General features: G+C 46.8%; 1 protein-coding gene across 10 annotated transcripts in view; it reads left to right on the top strand.

Moving 5' to 3' along the window:
* ASTN2 (astrotactin 2) overlaps nt 1–22,725 on the top strand; it is a 582,654-nt gene that overhangs the window by 398,036 nt on the left and 161,893 nt on the right. For all 10 annotated transcript variants that reach the window (XR_008312700.1, XR_008312701.1, XM_053281796.1 and 7 more), the window contains one exon: nt 22,084–22,208. Coding sequence is in view for 8 of the 10 variants with exons in the window: in XM_053281796.1 (XP_053137771.1) it covers nt 22,084–22,208 (125 nt within the window). In the remaining 2 variants the exon portion in view is untranslated. The remainder of the gene's footprint in view (nt 1–22,083; nt 22,209–22,725) is intronic.

The following is a 22,725-nucleotide window of genomic DNA, read 5'->3' as shown; positions in this document are numbered from 1 at the left end:
CGAGGATTGGACCGAGCGACGTGCCGGCTAGAGCGAGAAACTGAGCCCTGTGCCATGGAAGCGGCAGTCAGTTGGGCCGCCGGCTCCCACTTGCTATGCAGACTCACGTAGGGAAATTCAAAGCAGCATGCAAAGACAAAAAGCCGCCTGCCATGGGAGAATGGCATTCGTTCCCCACGATCCATTTTGAACGAGCCGGCTCTCCTGGTACCAGTGCCAGCGTCTGTTTGCAATAATTTGGCCTTTGGCAGTGCCTCTGCATGCAGATTAGCTCCCCAAGGTCATTGGGCCCTGTTGCAACAAGTGAGGAAATGCTCGCCATGTTCTGTTAGGCCTCTGCATGTCCTTTGCTGCATTGTAAGAGAACCGGAGAGGTGGGAAACCTGCAGCATTGGGTGTGTGTGTGTGTGTGTGTGTGTCCATGTCCATTATAGCTGCTCCCAACTTGCATAACTGGGGGACAACATAAGAGGGCATTTAAAACCACATATCCCCCCCCCCAGCTTTGAATACACTATGCAGATTAGGCAGCATTGCTTTGCTTTAATAGTTTCTGATTGTCTGTATATGTAAAATGCCTTTTGGACACCAAATGGATTTGCTATTGGGGTGAAATTCCAGCAGTAAAGGGTGGGAGAATAGTGAAGAAAAGATGATGGGCTGGAGATGTGGCTTGTGAAAACAGACAGGGATTAGCATCTGTGGAGGACGGAGATTTTTGGGGTAGACTTCTCACACATCCTGACAGTTGGGAAGCCCGCCTCTGCCATCTTCAGCACAAACAAAACATCATAGTTATAATTTATTGCTGCTTTTTTGGTTGCTTTGTTCTGTTTCTCTGTAATGGAGAGACTTGTTCTTTGTTTTTAAAAGGTGGCTGTGATGCTCATGTTTCTGCAGGAGCTGCTGACTTGTGCATTCTGTCTCAGATTCAGGTCTTTGCAGTTCAGTCACAGCTCTGCAGGCTCTTAGGTTCCTGATAAGTGGCTTGGTTTTGTGGACGGAATGGGGATGGTCCTTGTTTAAGCGGTGGAAGCCTTTCAGAAACGGGGACAAAGAGAAGCTCCAAATCTGATCTAGGCCTTGCCAGTCCAAATAACACTAGCATTTGAGCCTGGAAGGAGAATATATGTCAGAACCAGGACTGTAAATGAGTAATTGGGGATCAGCTTAATGCCAGAGGGTGATCAAAGTTGGAATTCCTTCCAGTTAAGAAGCAAAGCAATCCGGAGGAAGAAGTGAATGATGACTGGAGAGGTTCACGGGTACCCAGAGAACCAGATCTGATTTTTAATTGGCTGCTATCAGCTGAGTAGCTGGTAAAGGTATATTTTGGCCTGCAAGTCAGGAATCTTTTGGAACTGAATTATTGGGCCCCAGTCCTAGGGAAGGGGTTGAAGGGGGCGGGGTGAGCTCCAGTCTTGTGGCACAGATTTACACTGGGCAGGTTTCAGGCAGCACTTGTGTCTGTTGCTTGCATTTCCCAACCCACTTTGCTCTGTGCAGTGGTCTGGGGGCACATTGTCCCTTTGCATAGAGAAGTTTGGGAACCTGAGAAGCATCTCGTCCAGAATGGATGAGAACATGTCCTTAGAGGCATCTGGGAGGGGTGGATCATCACTTTCTGTAGCTGAACTCTTTCACTCCACAATTATCTCAAGCAGGTCCGTATGAGGTGTCCCTCCTTTGAAGCTAACAGTTTAAGCTGTCTCTTGGGTCTGTGAAGCCAGTTTTCACCACATGGTGTTCTCTCTCGTCTCCTCTCATCTCCCCACCCCCACCTGAATTCCCTGCAACAGTGCTTGGTGGCCACTATAGACCATAATGTAGCCATCAAGCTTAAGGGTAAAGCACTGTCAGTCACTTCCAGTTGCTCTAGGGAGTGAACATCTGTTTGGAAGCATGGCTTATTTCCGAATATTCTCGCTCCATAGACTGACTCGGTGAGCTTTAGCTTTCTAATTTCCCCATGGAATGGAGCTCCAACATCTACAAATTTCCCAGTTATTTCTGCAAATTTAAATAGAAGTGCTAGTCATTATCTAGTTACAAAAATGGTCCCTGGTGGAACCCAAAGGCATGATCTACCCACCTTCATCCAAACGTGGCTTGTAGTCCCTTGAGATGAGCAGATAGCTATGGGCAAGGCACTGCAAGGAGGACTTGGCTTTCTCCAGGCTGCCCAACCTCTGCTTTTGCTAACACAACGGGAAAGAAGCCCCTTCCCCCACCCTCCACTCCATCCACCTTTGCAGCACTGTAGTACAGTACACATAGTGCATCTCCTCCACAGATGTTTGTAATCTGTTCTGTGGGTGAAAATAGTCATTATCTTGTTAGCTTGCTGTGGTGAAGGAAGTTCAGATTTGCATTTCCAGAGATAATCACCAAGCGCAAAAAGGAGCCCTTTTCCTCCAGCAGCGCTAATTGGGCTGAGCGCTGATCCGCCGAGGGAGGAAACCCCAGCCGCCCAAGTGCCAGCGTCAGCTGTTCCTTCACTCAACATAGACTGGTTATTGGGAGAGCGGATTAAAATAGATTGTGCTATGGAGAGGGGGAAGTAGAATTGATACTACAGCCTGAGAACAGAAAAGGGCATGGTGTGCGGGGTTTGGGGCGGTGGGGTGGGGGGCAAGGAGTGGAGGAGTGGACTACACAGTTGGTACAGAGCGTGGGTACCTTCCTTTTTCAGGGCCTGCTAGGCATCCAGACAGGAGTGTAGCTAGACTCCCCCCTGCCTGCTGAGTGTACCCCTAACAGTTTTCCCGGAGCTGCTGGGCTACAGGTAATTGGTGAGCTGTATATTGATCACTCATGGTCTGGCTGGAATGTAAAAGCTGGCTTGCAGACACCCCAGGGTGAAAGAGAGAAGATTCTGTTAGTGGCAGGGTTTGGGAATGACTGCTTCTGGAGCCAGATGGAGCAGGACTGCTAGGAGGATGTTACAGTGGGATTGTTCCAGCTTGCCAGACCATCTTTCTGCAAGACCTGGACATTACCTTGTGTACACTTAGGCCTTTGTTTTATTTCTATGAGCTCCCGTCTTGGTGATGGTGGGATTTGTTTATAGATTGAGATTAATTGAAGTTTGTATGCCACCCTTTCCCCTGTGTTTTAAAATGCCATAACTTGCACCAAAATGGATAGAGAGAGTGTGTGTGTATATATCCAAAATTGTGCAAGCCCTTTAAAATCAGGGAGATATACTGGGCTGTTGCCCCCGTCGTCGTCCCCCCCTCAGCTTGTACCACCATGTAATACAGATCTCTTTGACCCTGATTCTCCTCCACTGCTTACACAGAGGAGTCCACTCATAGACAAGCCCCTTCTCCTAGTACAAATTCCTTTCCCACGTAGAATTTCCCCCATGGAACCCATCCGTCTCTGTCGCCATTCCAAATGAGATACATTAATACTAGTTCCTGCTGACAGCCTTCAGTGCCCCTTTCATTGTGCTTCCTTCTGGTCAGTAGTAGCATAATGGAGCTGTTTGCCAAATCCAAGCTCTTCTTGATCCCCAGATCTGAATGGGGTTGTGGGCTCTGGTGCAACTCCCTGGTGGGTCACAGATGTAGGGGTGTGAGGGTTTGTTGTTGATTTTTGTTTTGGAGTGTCGTCTTTCAACTTTCCCACCCTCAACCTCCTTTTCTTCCCCTTTTCATTGCACAGTAGGGAATGATGCAGCTTTTGGCTAGGGATGGAATTAGCTGACCTATGAGGTCTTTCCTGTCTCTAACTTTTTATGATTCTAATTTTAACCTGGTATTATTGCACAGTTACTCTATATTATTAAGCAATGTGGCAGAAATTGGTTTTACAATTATAATAATAGCTTGGATTTATTAAGCACCTCACCTTTCATCCCCAAGGGAAACCCAAAGTGCTTTTCTTCTTTGTCATTTTTTAATTCCCTTTTGAAAGTGATGAGCAGACTGAAGACTCTTGTTCTGACATGACTGCAATGCAGCCATAACTGGGAAGTTGCTTTAATCTAATTATCTCAGCAACAAATGATCTTCTCTGCACCCTGAGGGATGCCTCCTACTGGATCCCAGTGATAGAGGCCTCTGACCCCAAAGTCAGACTAGTCCTATTCACATGTGTTGAATGCTCGCACAGTCTGTTCACAGTGTATACAGATTTGTGTGCAGGTACAGAAATATTGTGTTGAGTACAGGTACAGAAGGTCACCGCCAATCTACCATGCATTTGAGGAACATTACACAGGTTCGATTCTAAAACTAATGCAGGTGCAGTCACTCCCACAAACACGTGTACATATTTAGAGACACCTGAATGCAAGCACAACATAAGGTCTGAATAGGGCTCAACACCACAGCCTCTTTCTGCCTTCCTTCCTCCCTGGCTTAGCACCCGGACAGCTTGGTGCTGTAATGCCTCCGGACTCCTTTTGTTCTCCGCTCTCCACCTTGCTTGTTTGGGCTGCCTTTTCAACCTTGCTCCTAACCTCCTTGCTCTGACTGAAGCTATGCATCCAGACTAGGAACCTGTTTAATCCTTTGTCTTGGTGCTGATGCAATCCAGCTCTGCAGCCCTTAGAGAAAATATGACCCTCTACCTCCTGTGCTCAGAAATCTTGATACCTTCTCAGTTAAGATTTTCCATGGATCCGCATGAATGTATGTGCCTTTCATGGTTCAGAGATTAAACAAAAGCAAGGTTCTTTTAGTTCCCTTCACCATTTTTCATGGCAGTGATTAAAAAAAAAGTTGCACATCCAGCTGGATGTTGACGGGGTAGGAGGAGACCTAGTGCATTTTAAGAGTCGGACTCATGCAGGCTCTTGACAAGGAGTCAGTCAGACTCTTAAAATGCACTAGGTCACCCCGCCAACATCCAGCTGGATGTGTAACCTTTTAAAAAGATTCCTAAGGTATATTTGCCCACCTAATCCTGAATAAGAGTTCTTTGCAAATTCAAACATTTGCTTAATTTGAGCAATAGTTGGCCCCAATGAAGGTAATTCTTTACTTGCTGTGTGTTCTATTCCAATGCCAGGGATTCCTGCACTACATTCCTCTCTTCACTCCCCCCCCCCCGCCGCCACACAGTGGCATGTAGAGAAAGAGGTACCTCTCCCCTTTCTGAGAGCTTGGCTTGGGGGCCTTCAAAAGCAGGAGAAGGCCTATTTGAGTGGCTCCCCTTTCTTTCCCAGTCTCCAGATTACTGAGCGTGGCTTGACAGGTATTTCACCACACAGCAGGGCTCAAAAGGTGGGAGGAATTGCAGAATTGATGCGACAGGTGGAGAATGGGAAAGGAGCAGAGAGTGCTCCGGCTGCTTTGCTGCTGTCCCTCTCCCTCCTTCACCCACCCCCCACCCCGCTGTCATCCGGATTTTAGCTACTGCCAGCTGTTTGGTTTCTAGAGGGCAACAAGTGAACATCTGGAGGGCTAGAAGGCATTGCCACTTGTCATTAAGAAGCCTGTGAGCCCAGTGCTTTGATGGAAAGGGACATATCCCTTGTGTATGATATGCCGATCGGATAGAAGTTTTGCATAGAATGAAAGCAGCAACAGAGTAGAAACACTGGGCCAGTCGTTCTCTGTTCTCTGAGAACTGGATTCTATCTCAAGAGGAGGCCAGCTTGGAGATCAGCTCATCTGATCCCAAAGTGCGAAAGAAATTACTAATGTGATATAAGATTTGACCAGCTAAGGTCGGCATAAGTGTGTCCACATTTCAAAATTGAACCAAACTGTTGGTGTGATATAATGAAAAGGAAGCATTTTTCAATTAGAAGGCAGGAGATTGCTTATTAAATCAGCATTGTTACCTTGAGGCCTGTGGTTAATAGCGCCCTGGCTTCTGAGATGCACAGAATTGTTCAGCCTGCAGAATAAAAAGGTAGCTGGGTTGCAGTAGTGTGGATAGAAAAGCTGCTGCAAAGGCATATGCCTTGAATCTGTGAGCTCCGTTCAGCCTTTGGAACAATTGATCGGATTGACTGGTTCTTTCAATAGGGTGATTATTTCAACTGCTCCCAATGGCTTGATCTCAATAGCTAATTCTGTTACTCAAGACGCAGAGTGGGCGTGGGAGAAGTGTGAGTGTGGGGGATAAGCAACAAGGCCAAAGAAAGCTGCTTCCTTCTGCATGCAAGGAAATGGGGAAGCCTGGATTTGGTGTGTGTGAGATAGGGGGAGAGAGATGGTTTGCATTATTTTTTTATTGGTTGTTAAATTTACTTATTGTGTTTATATGTGTGTTGAGACTTAGGTTTATAGAAATATCTAAGTATGTGCAGGAGGTTGAGTGAGACCCCTGCAGGGGAGGACCAAGGAAACCCTGCCTGGGATGCAGGAAGGGGGCAGACAGTTACAAATCGGGTAGTTGATGACAATTAGTTAGACACTGAAGAGGAGGGAAGGAGAGTTGGAGGCTTGGAGAACTGGAGAGACTTATCTGATGTAGAGAGAAGTGGGGTTAGGTTGAAGCCGGGGTGAATTTGTTCTCCACTGCAAAGCCAGGACCCATTCGGGAGAAGACCCCAAAGTCCTCAGGAGGGAGGCTGAGAAGTCACTCTGTAACCAAGCAAGGTACCTGAACTCCAGTGCGGGGAGAAAGACTGTCAGCATCACTGTAAGCTATGATATCACCTTGAAACCACTATGCTTATGAACCCCTAGAACTTGTAACCACCATGCTGAAAGGACTTTGGCTGAACAGTAAAACCCTGTTGTTTAGTTTTAACAAGCCCATTTTGTTTCCTCTCCCACATCTGAAGAAAGAGACCCACATATAAGAGGGGGAGAACTTTTTTTTTTAATGAGTGGGGGGAGCGGGGACAATAACTCAGCGGTAGAGAGTATGGTTTGCAGATCGCAGCCTCTTCAGGTTAAAAAGGATCAGGCACCAGGTGATGATGTAGCTAACTGGAGCAGTGGTCTGACTGTGTGTAAGGCAGCTTCAGACATTCATAGTATAGTGAGTGTAGGAACTAGTGTCGTGTAGGAATGTGCACAGAACCGTTTCCCCCGGTTTGGCTCAAATCTGGACTGGATTCGAGCTGCTAGGGGCTGGTCCAGTCCAGACGGTTCGAGAGGTATACTTGTAAAGGGTTTTGCAGGAAGTTCATGGGGGAGGTAGTCTTTACCTTTAACAACGCAGCAGTGGCAGGGATGGCAGCGGCAGGGGCCTCTTCCAACACACACACCCCGCCGGCCTCCCAAGTGACAGCCCATTTCGGGCCTCTGTGCACACACAGCTGCAGAAGTCATTTGCGCCACCACATGACTTGCCCATCTGCCTCTGGAGCTCTAGGAAGTGCTCTTCCTCCTCTGCCTCCTCTCTTTTCAGCCACCTTCCTCGCCAGTCGACTTCTCGTGGTAGGTTCCTGGGTGTTCCTCCCCCCACTCCTTCCTGTTTCCTTTAGGTGTGCTGACTCTTTCCTTTCCCACTGGCCAGTTGCCACCCCACTCCTCTTATCGGTGCCATCAGCTGTGCCTGCTGCTCTTGTCCCTTTTGCGCTTTCCCCTTCTGTTTCTCTAACCAGGCATCTGCTGCATCTAGCCAGGGCCTCACACTGCGGATGGTGGGAGTTGTGGTTCAGCACCAGCTGGAGAGCCAGCATTGCCTACCCCTGGCTTAGATGATGCCCTTGAAGCAGAGATCTCAGACCGCCTGGTTTGCATTTGGAACAGAGCACAGGGTGGGGTGTGTGTGTGTGTGTGTGTGTGTGTGTGTGTGTGTGTGTGTGTGTGTAGAAGAGAAAGTGTCTATCTCTAAATGCTAGGAGTCCCAGTTCAAGCAATGCACCCTCCCTGCCTTACACCCAGCCACCAGTACACATTATCCAGGCAGGTCTAATGGTAGTTTTAAAATTGGGTCCCCTTTGCCACATCATTCTTGCTTGCGCTTGTGGGAGGATTAACTGCCCGACAGGTGTGAACTTTTAAAAACACATTGCCTTTGAGTCGAGGGTCATCAACAGAAAGGTTGTGCGATATTTTATACATTCGCCGTGCACTCTTCAGTAGAAACATGCCCTTTTTCAGTGCCCTGGAACAGAAACTGTTTTCCTGATTTCCTTTGAACTTTGCACACACATTTGCCACCAATCTTAAGACCCACCATAAACAGCTGCTGCCTGAAAGAGAGGAATGCTGTCTAGGTACCAAGTTGTGCAAGAGAGAGAGGGAGCTGAGCACTAACGACCTCTTGCAACCATGACTCGGTAATTAAGGCATAACTCTTGAGCTGTGAGCCTTAATATCACAATACATATGATCAAGGTGTTGCCGTGGGAACCATACATTTCCCTAAATCTGTTTTCACTCCATGCTGACTTTTCTTGTGTTCCCAGTAGACACTCCAGGGGAAGCTAGTTTCTTTGTCTGCCACAAGCTTTTAAAACACACAGGAAGAAGCTTAGTAGAATAAACAAAAGGTTGGGCAGGTGTGGGGGGCATCAAAGTGGAATGTACTTGACAAAGGGCAGAATGTCCTGTTAGAAAATCAGCCCCTTGGTTTGTGGCTGTGGTGGCACTTGGAATGCCAAAGATGTGTTGAGTTGAGAAGCTCGTAGCTTTGGATACTTCTAAAGATGTAGCCCTGGCCATTTCAGGAGGCAACACACTGATGTATATACCCTGATAGCCAAGACAATCTGGCCAGTTTAGCTCACCCATGCTTCTTTGTGCTAGCCTCCCTAGACCTCTGGCCTTCAGTTGTCCACAATTCAGGTTGTGCCCCAACCAAGCGTGGAGTTCACCATTAGCACTACTGCCATTTTTGTGGCTTCTCTTTTTGGGGAGAGTGTTGTGTGTTCTTGTTTTTAAGAGGAGAGAGAGAAAGTTGGAAGGGAGGTTGAGAATTGAGAGCAGCTTTGTACTTTCATACATGTGGTCCTGGGATCAGCCCTTGGCATCTCCAGTTTAAAAGAGGATCTCAGATAGCAAGATTGGGGAAGTTGCTCTGCCTGAGACCATGCAGACTCCATAGACAATAGTATTTATTATGTATTATTATTTAAAATATTTATACCTCGCCCCTCCAGGACACTACTGCTCAGGGCGGCTCACGACAATAAAATAGATACAGTGTAAAATGAAACTAATAAAATTGACCAAATTAAGTAAACAAGTTAGTTCCGGCTAGAACCACACTCAGAATTAAGTTTCAAATTAAACGTTATTTTAAAAGCTAAAAATGGAGAAAGATAGAAACGAAAAATGACCGAGCTAGATGGCCTTCTGGTCTGATTCACCTTAAGGGAGCTGCATAGGCTTAGGTTAAACATGGGGCAGGCGGGTGGGGGATATGTTGAGTAATGTCTGTATTCAGGAACTGTGGTTCAGAAATGGAGCAAGCTACTCAGAGAGCGTATAGAACAAGCACAGGTAATGCAAGCAGGTGTCCACAGGGCAGGGGGCTAGACCAGTTGATCACCTTTTAAACACTGCCATTCTTTGTGAGTGTTCTTACTTGCGAGCAGACTGACAAGTGACAAAACCCTTCCCCGAATGGCTGGGAATGGGGCCAACACAATCCAGCCAGTTTGGCCACCACAGAGCCATGAGAAACTGCTCTCAGTGGAACTTTTCATCAAGCTGCCCCTGTTTCTGTGACACTGTCCTCAAGTGCACTGCCAAAATGCCACTGCCATGGCCAAGGCTGTGAAGGGAGCTGGGGAAACGAGAGCTGTGGTGGCTTCCTGGAGAGCTGGCACCAGAGTTTCCGGGTGTCACTCAAGCCAGTAGCAGGAGCATTTTGTGACTGGCGAGACTGTAGAGTTGTACACTCTTGGTCGATGGCTGCCTTGTTATTTCCCTGTCCCTGTCTCTCTGTGTGTCATCCCTTGCCCTGCCTTTCTCCACACACACACCAATCAGACGCTGTTAAGGAAGAAGAGTCCAGGTTATGCCGTCTGGAGCCTCCCTTGGCTCCGAAGCGAGCGCTGTGCTAGTGCATGCGTCGCCAGTGTGATTAGTATTCCACTGCTCAGATGAAGAAAGCTGCCAAGTCGGAGCCGGAGGCATTCTGCCAGAGATGATTGACTGAATCATTTTTAGCACCTCGCAGTTACAGACCCGATAAGTTTATATTACAGCACTGACAACCCACCCACCCACCAGCCGAGTGGTTAATTTCTTTTCCAAAGGGGTGCTCGAGCTTCAACTCGGTCTAGTAGCCAGGCCTCCTGACCTGGACAACCTTGCTACTTAATCCCAGATCTACGTAGGTTGCCTCTGGTCTCCTTGGCGCTTTGCATGTGCTCGGGGAAGTCTCCCCTTGTACCCTTTATATGTCTCTGGGTTGGTTGTTTCACCCAAAACTGCATTCCCCCTCCAGTTGAGCGAGCATGAAGGAGATACATTTTGGAAAGGAAGATCTCTTTGGAGATCAATTATTGATTCATGCACAGAGTACAACGATTTTCTGTTGCCTCGTTGGATTTGGAAGGAGTGGGGATACAAGAGGGTTTCAGGCGATGTGGGCTGAAAGGCACTATGGTGCTTTCTGCACCATGGTTTCACTGTTCGACACCTCAGGTTCCTTGGGGTTACAGGGGCTTAAAGACAAGCCCTGTTGGTATTAGTTCAATTCTTCCCACAGGCACAGCCTTGGCAGCCGGGTAAACAGGTTGCTGAAACCCAAACAACACTTTACACATAGGGAAGCAGGTGATGGCAGCTTTAATTCACACTTGCTGCCAGGCTCTTGGGCATTGGGGAAAGAATGGATAAATATTTGCACCACTTCAGGCTCATTGTGGTGGACTTTTGACTTCTTCTACGCCCATGTCAGCTGTCTGCCTTGCTTGGGTCCTGATGTGCTAGCTGCAGCAGAATCTGTGACTAAGATAGTTGCCACTTCCAGTTAACGGTGTGTGGACTCTTTTGTACAAAGTCAACATCTTTTTGTTTGTGGTGTTTGTTTGCGTACACTTCCCTCATTAGCAATTGTTCAAAACATCCTCTTCTGAGCAGGGCACACACTCCAATTAAGGTCATCCCAAAGAAGAACAGGCAGCCTCCTCTTAGCAGTATTGGCCGCTCAGCCAGTAGCTGCCTTTGCAGGCTGGAGACAGAATGTGGCGTGCCAGTGTGTGACGGGAACTTCAACACAGGGGCACAACTGCAGTCTCTATGTGCAGAACATGAATCTATCCAAACTGGGTGAGTGGGCAACAAAATGGCGAATGGGGTTCAGTGTAAGTAAGTGTAAAGCAATGCACATTGGGGCAAAACCCCTTAACTGCACAGATATACTGAAGGGGTCTGAGCTGTCAGAGACTGACAGATCTTGAAGTTGTGGTGGACAGCTCACTGTAAATGTCAGCTGAGTATGCAGAAGCCGTGGTGGACAAATTCATTTGGAAGGGTACTGAAAAGAAAATTGCTAATATGATAAATGCCTTATACAAATTATGGTGTGGCCACATATGGAGTTCTGTTTATGGTTCTGATCACCATATCTCTTAAAGGATATTGTAGAACTGGAAAAAGTACAGAAGAGGGCAACCAAGATGATCAGGAGCCTAGAGAACCTTCCTTAAGAGGCAAGGCCACAACACCTGGAGCTTTTTAGTTTAGAAAAAAGACGGCTGTGGGGAGACATGATAGAGGTCTTTAAAATCATGCATGGTGTGGAGAGAGCGGAGAGATATTTCTCGCACACACAACACTGGAACCAGGGGTTCTCTTGTGACACAACATACATACCACACTGCCACACAGAGCCTATTAGCATAAGCAGCCAGCAAAGATGGGAGAACATAGACACAATGTTATTTCTACCCTTGGGTACAGCAATGGAAGAAGGGGAGAAGCCACAAAAGATGAACCAAGAACACAGGAAGTTGTCTTGTACGGAATTGGATCATTGGTCCATCTAGCCCAGACCTGTCTGCTCTGCCTGGCAAAGTGTGGTCTTTGGAAAAACTGTTGGTTTTTCTCACCCTCTTCTGCCTAAATCTTTAACCAGAGGTAGCAGATGGGCTTCAAGGGGGAAGGGAAGACAGTGAATTGTAATATGACTGTGTGCATACACTGTTATTGATATACTTAATGTTCAATACATATACAACAGTACAAACTGTACTCTTCATTTTTAAGAAATCCAGTTCCTGTGCTGACCAGTGTTCCCTCTAACAGGGATTCCCAGATGTTGTTGACTACAACTCCCAGAATCCCCAAACAAAAGCCACAACAGATGAGGATGCTGGGAGTTGTAGTGAATGTCATCTGGGAATCCCTGTTTGAGGGAACAGTGGTGTTGACCTTTGAAATGAATGCGTGCTTAACTATTCACAGGAAAACATGTTGGTGCATATAACAGAATGTGTGACGACCCCTAGAGTCTTGCTGGGCTCAGTTTCTCATGTTACTTTGGAGCAGGATTTACTTTTTGTGTTTGTGTGTTCCAAATAACAGGTTTGAAGTGTTGCATCTTTCTAGGGAGCAGGTAAAGGAGATGGGATGGCATGCTGTAGACTCATTAGCTTCTCCCTGTTTCCTCCCCATCCCTGCACCCCAGCCTCATTACCCGGGAGCAGAACTTGTTCAGAGTTAATGAACAGCAAATTCAGAATAAGCAAGGCTCCTCCACTAACCGCATATCCAGTAATCTACAATGTGCTGGCATTGTAGGCCTGGAAGTTGAATCACTTACTCTCTCAAAAGTGACTGTAAAACTAGAACTCTGCATTCATTGGCTCTCTCAATAACTTGGGATAAAACGAGCTTGGGTTTACAAGCGGATGGCTTTTGTGTTGCCATCTCTTCGGAGAGAAGCCAATGCAGCGCAAAATCCTCCATGCTCCCATTTCATGGCCTGTAAAAGATTTCACAGTTCTGCATTAATTACACTTTCAGAAGAGGAGCGGATGAGAGAAACATTTCACTAGGGTGGTCACAGCGCAGCAGTCACCTGTGTGGCTGAAACTCAGGTCCTTCCTGCCCGCAGGCAGGAATCCTGACTTCACAGCCAGCCCAGAAGGTCAACAAAGCTACTCTTTAAGTCACCATCATTGTGGCAGATAGCCTCACAAAGGTCAGGCAGGCCACTTCTTGGTCTTCGATTGTGGTTGCCCTTTGCCAAGGCCATCTTTAGCCAGATGCCCCTTCTTGCCTTCAGGACAAACAAACGTATTCATATAATTCATTTAAGGAAGCCATTTACACAGTGATGATGACAGTTGCCTTGAAGGGAACACAGGAACATAGGCAGCTGCCATATACTGAGTCAGACCCTTGGTCCATCTAGCCCAGTATTGTCTGCACAGACTGGCAGCGGCTTCTCCAAGGTTGCCGGCAGGAGTCTTTCTCAGCCCTGTCTTGGAGATGCCGCCAGGGAGGGAACTTGGAACCTTCTGCTCTTCCCAGAGCGGCTCCATCCCCTGAGGGGAATATCTTACCGTGCTCACACTTCTAGTCTCCCATTCAGGGGCAGTAGACCATTGAATATCAGTTGCTAGGGACAAATAACTATGCAAGGCTGCTGCTTCCCAAACCTGCTTCTGGGGTTACTGGAAGCATCTGGGTGGCCAGTGTTAGGAAGAGAATGCTGGGTCAGTCGGACCTTGGTTGGACCCTTTGGTCTGATTCAGCAGAACTCTCCTTAGGGTGTTACTGTTTCTAGCACCAGCTAGGAATATTAACAGGCTCATCTTGGTGTAAAATATTGTTTTGTATTAACCCTCTGAGTGTCAGATTCTCTGTGGTTCACTTCTACCATCCACTGTGACCCTGGCCTGTTTTTTCACAGCTGCTTCATAAACTTGTAAAGCTCAGTTATTCAGGCATAGTCTGGCAGAATGGACAATAAAAGTAAGTGTGTGTGAGTGTGTGTGAGTGTGTGTGTGTGTGTGTGTGTGTGTGTGTGTGTGTGTGTGTGTGTGTTCCCCTTCTAACAGGAATTCCCAGATGTTATTGACTACAATTCCCAGAATCCCCAACTGCAATGGCTTTTGCTTGGGGATTCTGGGAGTTGTGGTCAACAACATCTGGGAATCCCTGTTAGAGGGAATGTGTGTGTGTGTGTGTGTGTGTGTGTGTGTGTGTGTGTGTGTGTGAGTGAGAGAGAGAGAGAGAGAGAGAGAGAGAGAGAGAGAGAATTTTCTATTTAAAGGTTTGAGGTGGGGGGAAGTAAGACTTAAAAGTTGAATCAAGACCCTGTGCATAGGCAGGGAAGCCCCGTTTAGAGTCTTGGGTGGGGGAGGCCGTTGTGGGGAGTCGAGGGCCTGAGAGAAAAGGAAAGGTTTAGAGCTGGAGAGAGAGAAATGTAATTTGAGGAGGAGTTGGAAGAGAGATGGGGGGAAGCAGAAAAGGAATCGGTTTGTGAAGGCTGGGGTGATGCAGAAGGGGAGGCTGCAAAATAGCACCATCCAAATAAATGGAAATAAGAAATACTGTTGCTCTGCCGTAATGTCAGCGGTAGTGCTGACAAAAGCTTATTTGGAAACTTAGTGTATTTTATATATATATATATATATATATATATATAGAGAGAGAGAGAGAGAGAGAGAGAGAGAGAGAGAGAATTATTTCACTAAGCCAGTGCGTGGTGGGCAGAAATCTGGGGCCAGAAATGCACAGGGATGTCTGGTGGGCGGAAATGCGGCAGCAGAGGCAGGCCTAGGCCACCGGTGGGCTGAGGAGGAGTGGCGGTGGCCACCCACAGATGGCAGGGAGGGGGGATATAGATTATTATTATTATATTATATTATTTTATTTATTTATTTATTCATTCATTCATTCATTCATTCATTCATTCATTCATTCGATTTCTATACTGCCCTTCCAAAAGTGGCTCAGGGCAGTTTACACAGAGAAATAATAACTACAAATTACAAATATTTATAATATTTTTATAATTACAAATATTTATCTACTGTTTTGTTTCATTTTTAAAACAAACTCTCCAAGCACCTTACATAGAAAAACCAATAAGACTAGCTGGCCCGGGCTCAGAGAAATAACATGTTTTGGTCAGGGAGCAGGGAAAGTTAAAATGGTGAGGAAACCAACCATTCAGAATTTGCCTATATATAGGTGTGTGTGTGAGTGAGTGATTTGTATTACTTATTTGTATTTATTGTTTACATTGCATTGTTCCTCCAAGGAGTTCAGAGTGGGATCATCCCTCCCCATCCCATTTTTTTAATCTTCAGAACAAGCCTATGAGACAAGTTGGGCTGAGAGATATTTTTGTTTTGCTTTGCTCTGCTTTTACTTTTTGTGAGGAGGGATTTATTTCTCTTTATCGCCTCTTTTGCAAGGATCAAAACCCGTCGCCCACGTAATGCTGCTCAAAGCAACAGCTGACCTGGTCTCTCAACATCAGTGCGTGCTGAACCCGCGGTGCCGCTTTTCAAGCGTTGCCTTGCAGCTTCCCCTCATTGTCACTTTTTGGAACATAACCCCATTGGACCAAGGGGCGGGCAATAATATGATTAACATTTGTAGCTGTGTGATCTGGGAGAAAAGGTAATTAAATCTCATGCTCCGTGACTTCTGGTAATCGCCGTCATGGGTCGTGCTCTTCTCCTCCCCCTCGCCTCCAACTTAATGCTGTGGCATTGGTGCATTGTGGGAAGGCAAGGGGGCGGGCGGGGGGGAGGGGGCAGCTGCTGCCTTATGCAGGGAAGCCAAAGCCATTGCTGTCAGATGGGTTAAATCTTGAGAGCTGCTGTTGTTACACAGGATGTGTTCAAGCATATATGTCTCAGGCATTGTGTAGAACGACTTCCTCTGAAGGGAGGGGCAAAGAGGGTCTGGAGAGTGGAATTCAATCACTTGTAGATCTTTTAAAAATCTGTAAGGTGGAATTCAGTCACAGGTCTGACCTTTTACGAAAAGAAAAGAGTATTGTTGCTTCTCTGGCTCCTTCCCCTCATCCATTACTCTTTCTAACTCCTCAGTCTGAGTGAACATCACTCCTTTTCTGTGTCATCTTCAAACTATGCATTTTGGTACTAGTAATGCCCGATCTGTATTCAGTATGAAAACACTTAGGTGGACACAAGCGCATCTGCACTGCCATGTAGACCAAGGACAGGTGCAAGGCAGATCCAGACCAACTGGTTGACTTTGGGGTGCTTTGCAATATTTCCACAAAGGTTCCTGACTCCCAGCTGTTTAACAATAGCTGCGGTGAGTGCGTGTGCGCGCACACACAGAGCACTCTTTGGGTGCTAAAGTAAAATGGGGAAACAAATAGTGCATTTTTGTGTGGAAGCACTGCGAGATCAGTTCTAGTATGGGGAGGGGGGAAATCCCGGGCTTGTACAGCTACCTCCAGAGCCACTATTCTGTACCTGGGTCAGTTTGGTGGACATCAGCGGTCTAGCGTAAAAAACGAACTAAATCTTGCACACCTGCTCACCCTTGCTGTAAGAGGTCTGTTGCAGAGGTGTGAATAAGCACAATCTTGCGTATGCAGGTGTCCGTACACACCAGGTTTTGAAGGCCAAGTTTTGTTCAGGCCTTTCAAGAGCAGAAATGCCCAACAGAAACTCTGCCTTTTTGCATTTCCTCAGACAGAACTCTCTGTCTCTCATTAATGGCGTGAATTGTGTGCCATTACAAAGCATGTATAGCCCTCTACCGACTGAGACTTCTAAGTGCACCTCTGTCATCTTCTAACATTCCCCCGCCCTGCCCCAGGAATCTGGAAGGTGTGAAGAGGAGGGGTGAGTGAGATTTTATTGAAGAGCAAAAGTTAATTCTTGGCTTGCACAGGTTGCAAAGCTAACACCAACTCCATTCTGTAGAGAGTTAGAGAATTGCAGTGATGCTTCATTTAGTGGAGTGGATGTGAGAGAGGGGTTCACAATGTTGAATCCCTCACTTCCCCAGATAACTGGGCAAGGAGGCACCTTTTTAATGTGGTGAATGATTCTCTTTATTTAGCAGGGGGAGAATAACTGGCCCTATCCAACCCCAGCACAGTACTTCCAGTGACTGTTGCTGGTGTCTGTCTTGTGTTTCTTTTTAGATTGTGAGCCCTTTAGGGACAGGGGGCCATCTAATTTATTTATTATTTCTCTATGTAAACTGCATCAGAAACTGTTGTTGAAAAGCAGTATATAAATATTTGTTGTTGTGCTTGTGTCCATGTCGGGGTGGATTGGAGAGGCTGTGACACAGTGCTGGTGAACATGCTTTCCATGAACAAGCTATCCTGGGCTTTGCGCGTGTGTGTGTGTGTGTGTGTGTGTGTGTGTGTGTGTGTGTGTGTAAGGGATAGTGTTTGTTTGAATGACACCCTGGCTTGGGTTGTGATGAAAGAAATCTGCCTCTTTTAGGCATGCCTCGCATTCTCAGAAAACCCAATTCTAAAACATCAGCATGGTGATGTTGAACCACCACACTCCAAAGATGTCTTATTGTTTTGGGCATTTGGCACTTGTACTGGTCCTGTCCTGCCCTGACTTCCACATAGAACAATTTGGAGGCCAGCTCCCATCGTGCAGCCGTGTGCAGGAGGAGGAGATAGGCATGCTTCATTTTGCCTTAAGGCACCAAACCCGAGAGCCAAGAAACTGACATGCAGCTTTTCCTTCTGGTACATCTTGTGCTTGTGTCCAGCATGTGCTATGCAACGACATCTATCACTGGCATACATCTCTCTCATCACAACTATTGTCTCCCCGAGCGCTGCCGTTGCTGCCGAGTCAGCGTTCTGTGGCTATCGGAGCTGTTGCTTTGTACAAAAAACTATTTACCAGGAGTTTTCACTGCTCTGGGGCATTATCTCTGTTCTCCTCTCATTCTGAATATATATGGAGGTGCCTTACTCAGTATCAGACCACTGATCCATCTGACTCAGTATTATTTGTGCTGACTTGGCTCTCCAAGGTCTCAGGCAGGGGGATTTCCTATCCGTGCTGCTTGAGATGGTCTTAACTGGGGATGCCAAGATTAACATGGGACCTTCTGCATGGAAGGCACACGAGGGTGTGATCCATCCATCTAGCCTTGCATTGCCTACTGTGACTGGCAGCAATTGTTCAGAGGTTTTTAGGGAAGAGTCTTTCCAATCAGAGATCCTTTAACCGGAGAAGCTAAGAGACCTTCTGCCCTCGGAGCATATCTTCTACCACTATGCTGTCATCGCTTCCCATTTTCTTTGCTGCCAGTAGCAAAGCTGTGAGAGTGAAATGTTCAGCCTGTGTCTCGGTTGTGCTGAGATGCAATGGTTGCCAGTGATGGAGTGAGGAGAGGGGTGCTTTGATTTATTTTCCCTGGCTTGAGTATATAGAGTGGCCTCCATGGCTCCCCCCCCCCTTGCTACAGTGATCTGAGCGCAGTATGTCTGGTCTAGCTTAACAAATGCAGATCAATAAGACTTTATTTGATGTAGCATCTTTCATATTGGTTGTTTCCACAAAGCCCCCGAAGCATGGAATTGGAAGGAAAAGCAAGAGTGGTGGGAGAGAATTCGATCTCTCGAGTTCAGTGGGAAAGCGGAGGCAGGGAGCTATAGGGCAAAGTTTGTTCCCTGTGGACAAGGGAAGCTGCACTGAGGACAGTCAAGGGGAGATGGGTGGAAGCCTCTGCCCAAGTCCACTTTTAAAATAAGCACATGTACAGCCATCCACGAGCACAGAGAGCTGGACCCGTGTACAGCATAATGTTTGAACAGGGTAATGAGTAGTAGAGTGATGGGACTCTTCTGAAGCTTGAAGTGAGGGAGCTGGGGATGCTCCTGTGAGGATGAACACAGATAACAAGATGAGGAAGTCTTTGAAGAAAGGGCAGTGACTGGTGGGAGGAAGTACAAGGGCTGTGTTCCTCCTCCACAAACACAGTGTGATCTGGAATGAACCGTCTGGAAAGAACTGCTTTGTAGATAGACCTGGCCTTCTGAAGTAGTTTGTTGCTAAGAACATTAAAAGAGTCCTGCTGGATCTTGTCCGGAATCCAGTTTCCTACAGTAGCCAACTGGATGTCTCTGGATAAAAAGTAGGCCATGATGGCAGTAGCCCTTTTGCACTGTCTGTCTGCCAGCAAACTGGTATTGAGAGGCACACTGTTTTTGAACATCCTAATCTGTTAGGGTGAAGGGCTGTGGACAACCTATGGATTTGTGAAAACCTTGGTAGGAACCTAGGAAGAGCACTGCTGAATCAGACTAGAGGTCAGTCTAGTCCAGCATCCTCTTTTTCACAGATGCTTCCAAGAAGCACACAAGGAGGGCAGGAAGGCAACAGTTGCCCCCATCTCTGTTTATCCCTCTCACCATCTTCAGTAGGATATTGGGTCTGCATGCATGCAGAGAGCAGAACTGAAGTGACGTACAGCAATTTTGAAAGCCACAAAACACTAAGTTGCAGCGCAATAAAATCTAATGAAAACATCACACAGTAACAACAGTCATAATAAGAAAGTGACAAGGACCAGTAGCCAATCTCTCTTAAAAAGTGACCTCTAGACAGCACTACACATGCAGACAAAACTTTTGAAACCAAACATTTTACATACAATAAAATATAGCCTCTCCCCCCAAGGTAGTCCATCAACATCTTACTGCGGCAACACACAGATAAAGGCATATGAGACTGAAATAATTCTTTCTCAAGCTCATGGTGTGTTCTCCCTCTCCCTCTCTCTCAAATGGGGCCAGAAAAAAAACATGGAAGGAATGATTTTTTTTCATTTAGAAAGTACTATTACTAAGGACATGAGGGACATTTTAGAGGGTTATAAAATGATGCCTGGTGTGGAGAGAGAGGAGAGCTTCTTCTTTTTTTTCTTTTTTGGATACCACTAGAACTCTGGACCACCCAGTTAAAGTGCTAGGAAGGGTATTGATGACGGGCAAGGGCAAGGACTTCTTCACAAAATGTATGACAATCTGTGGTACTGCCTGCCACCAAATGTGATTATGGCTGCTGGCTTGTAGAACACTGAAAGGAGGTTTGACAGATTCAGGGAGGAAAAGAGGTCTATCTGTAGATATTAGTCATGGTGGGTATGTGGAACTTGCATGTCCAGAGGCAGTATACTACTGAATATTACTTGGGGGTGGGCAAACAATTGCTATTGCCTTCAAGCCCTGCTGTGGACTTATTAGAAGCATCTAATAAGCCAGTGTGGTGTAGTGATTAGAGTGCTGGACTAGGACCAAGGAAACCCGAGTTCAAGTCCCCATTCAGCCATGAGACTAGTTGGGTGACTCTGGGCCAGTCACTTCTCTCTCAGCCTAACCTACTTCACAGGGTTGTTGTGAGGAGAAACTCAAGTGTGTAGTACACCATTCTGGGCTCCTTGGAGGAAGAGCGGGATATACATGTAAAAACAACAACAACAACAACAACTGTGGCCATGGTTGGAAATGAGATGTTAGACAAGGTGGACCCTTAGTCTGATACAACAGGGCTCTCCTATGTTCTTTGCTGCACGTGCACATGGTAGCTAATGCAGGTTTTATTTTTGGGTTGCAGACCAATGTAAGCCTAATATGTGAAAATAATCTTAAGGAATCCAGGGTTGGTACTTGCCTGTGTTTCCAGCCACCAGCCTGACAGGGTCCCTTTTTCCTTGCACACCAGCTCCACTCCCGAAAAGCTTTTTAAAATATCACAATGGAGCAGCCCCTGGGGAAGCTAATTAATGGCTCCTGTTCCTTGGAGGGGAAATTTGGTGTTGAAGCTGAATGGCAGTGACACATCTCAGAGACGTTGCCCTGTCTGTCTCTCTCCCAGAGCCTTCCAGGGGGAGGCTGGCAGCAGCCATTGTTCCAGGCAACAGCTTTGCCAAGTTGCCTCCTTTGCTGTCTGTGTGTAGAAGAAAAGGCACAGGAAACCCACTTTCAAGAGCTCACCCACTGAAGTTGCTACCTCAAGGCACTCCCTGGGCAACCTGTGAACTACCTTTACCTTGTTGCAGAGAGCAGACAGTAAGAACAAGTCAAATTGTTGCACTCCAGAAACAAATTGGCACATGCCTTCAAGGGATGTGGGTGGCACCTTGTTTCTGGATGTCCCCTTCAAAGTTCGGGAGGTGTGGACTGCAGGAAAACGTGATGTAGAAAATTATAGCGATCCACCATTACTAAAGGCAGTCACTCAACATAGGTGCCCACTTTCCAGGTGAAATCTACTTGGCAGACCTTAGTGTGCCCATGCCATCTTGGCAGCCATTTGGTGAGAGCCAGAAATTGGGCTTTTGCAGTATTTGCCCAATTTCTGTGGAACCTCCTTCCTACCTCTTCAATTGTTTCTCGGCAGGAATATTAGGCACCCTGTATTCCCTCTTAGGCGTTTTAATGTCTGCTCAGTTAATTTTAGGTCCCGCTCAGGTTGAATCAGGAAGGCCCCACTCTGAATGCACATGCCCACACACTGCCTGGATACTGCTACCCAGAACAAAACTCACTCCACACACACCCCTTATGTCAGGGGCTCAGATTAACAACATTGCATGATGTTCCTCTTGTTGATATTATATTATTGGTGTGAAATTGTACTTTTGCTCGGGAACTGCTTTGAATTTCTTGGAGATTCATATATCAATATTTGAATTAGCAATGATTAATACTAGGCTTGTCAACTTGTAGTCCAGGCATTTCGAGCATTGTATTGCAGCGCTCCGATGGAGAAGGGAATCCAGATTAGGTGATGACACAAGAACTTTGGCATTCTTTGGCAACCCCAGCTTGCAATGCTGCTGTTGCTTAGATGAGGTTATAGTATAAGTGTCAGCATATTGCAGAGCTCCTCTCCACTGCCAGCTTGACAAAACAGCTATCAGCTGTCCTGCAATGTTTTGGAACACATAATGTAGCAAATGGTTCTGGTGTAAACAATATGTTTTGTGTATCTCCATGTGCTCCAGCAAATGACACACTGGGGTTGATTTCCTTTAATATTTACTAAAGAGGGTTTTTAAACAAAAACACACCATTACATTTTTCTCTCTTTTTTGCTTGTACTTGTGCACTCAAATATGCACACATGATCTCTCGCATGCATGCACTCTTGCCTTACTGCCCTCTGTTAGCCAGTCCAATCTGAGTCTTCTGAAATGATAGTGCAGATGTCCTCTAGCTGAGAAGCTGAGCAGACTGGTGTTCTGATTGGACTGGCAACCCAAACCTGGTTTCTTTTTGCAGAGAGAATAACTTCATCAAGGACTTTCCTCAGCTGGCTGATGCATTGATGGTGATCCCATTACCCGTGGAGGAGCAGTGTCGGGGTGTGCTCTCGGAGCCTCTGCCCAACCTTCAGTTGCTCACTGGTAAGTGTTTTGTCATTGCTGCTGCTTTCCTTGGGTGATCTTGTGTCCTGTTCTTTGCCTGGGTGGCATAGATTAGGGGTGTGCCCAAAGTGCGGTTGGAGCACTTTTAGGGAAATCTGAAGGAAGAAGAAAAAGGAGAGCAGGTCCTTACTTGTCCCCCGCCACCCCATTCAGCTTCCTGCTGGGATGGTATGCATCCCAATAAATGAACACACCCCCCCCCCCCGTGCAGCATCAGCACTCACATGCGCGGGTGCCATTTGCGTGGTGTTGCTGACCATGCAAATGGTGCCCATGAATGCGCAGTGTGGGGGGTTATTGGGATGTGCGCTGCCCCAACAGGAAGCTGAATGGGGCAATGGAGAGTAAGTAAGGACTTGCCCTCCATTTTCTTAAAGTTCCCTTTCAAACTTCCCTAACAGTGCTCGAACTACGCTTTGGGCACATCCCTAGCAAAGATGGACATGACAGGAGTTGTGGGCTGGGCCCCCATGCAGCAGATGGGAAGTGCCTGGGA

This window comes from Hemicordylus capensis, chromosome 17 (genome assembly GCF_027244095.1).
Source record: "Hemicordylus capensis ecotype Gifberg chromosome 17, rHemCap1.1.pri, whole genome shotgun sequence".
Classification (NCBI taxonomy): domain Eukaryota; kingdom Metazoa; phylum Chordata; class Lepidosauria; order Squamata; family Cordylidae; genus Hemicordylus; species Hemicordylus capensis.
This window is presented reverse-complemented; position numbering and strand designations above follow the sequence as displayed.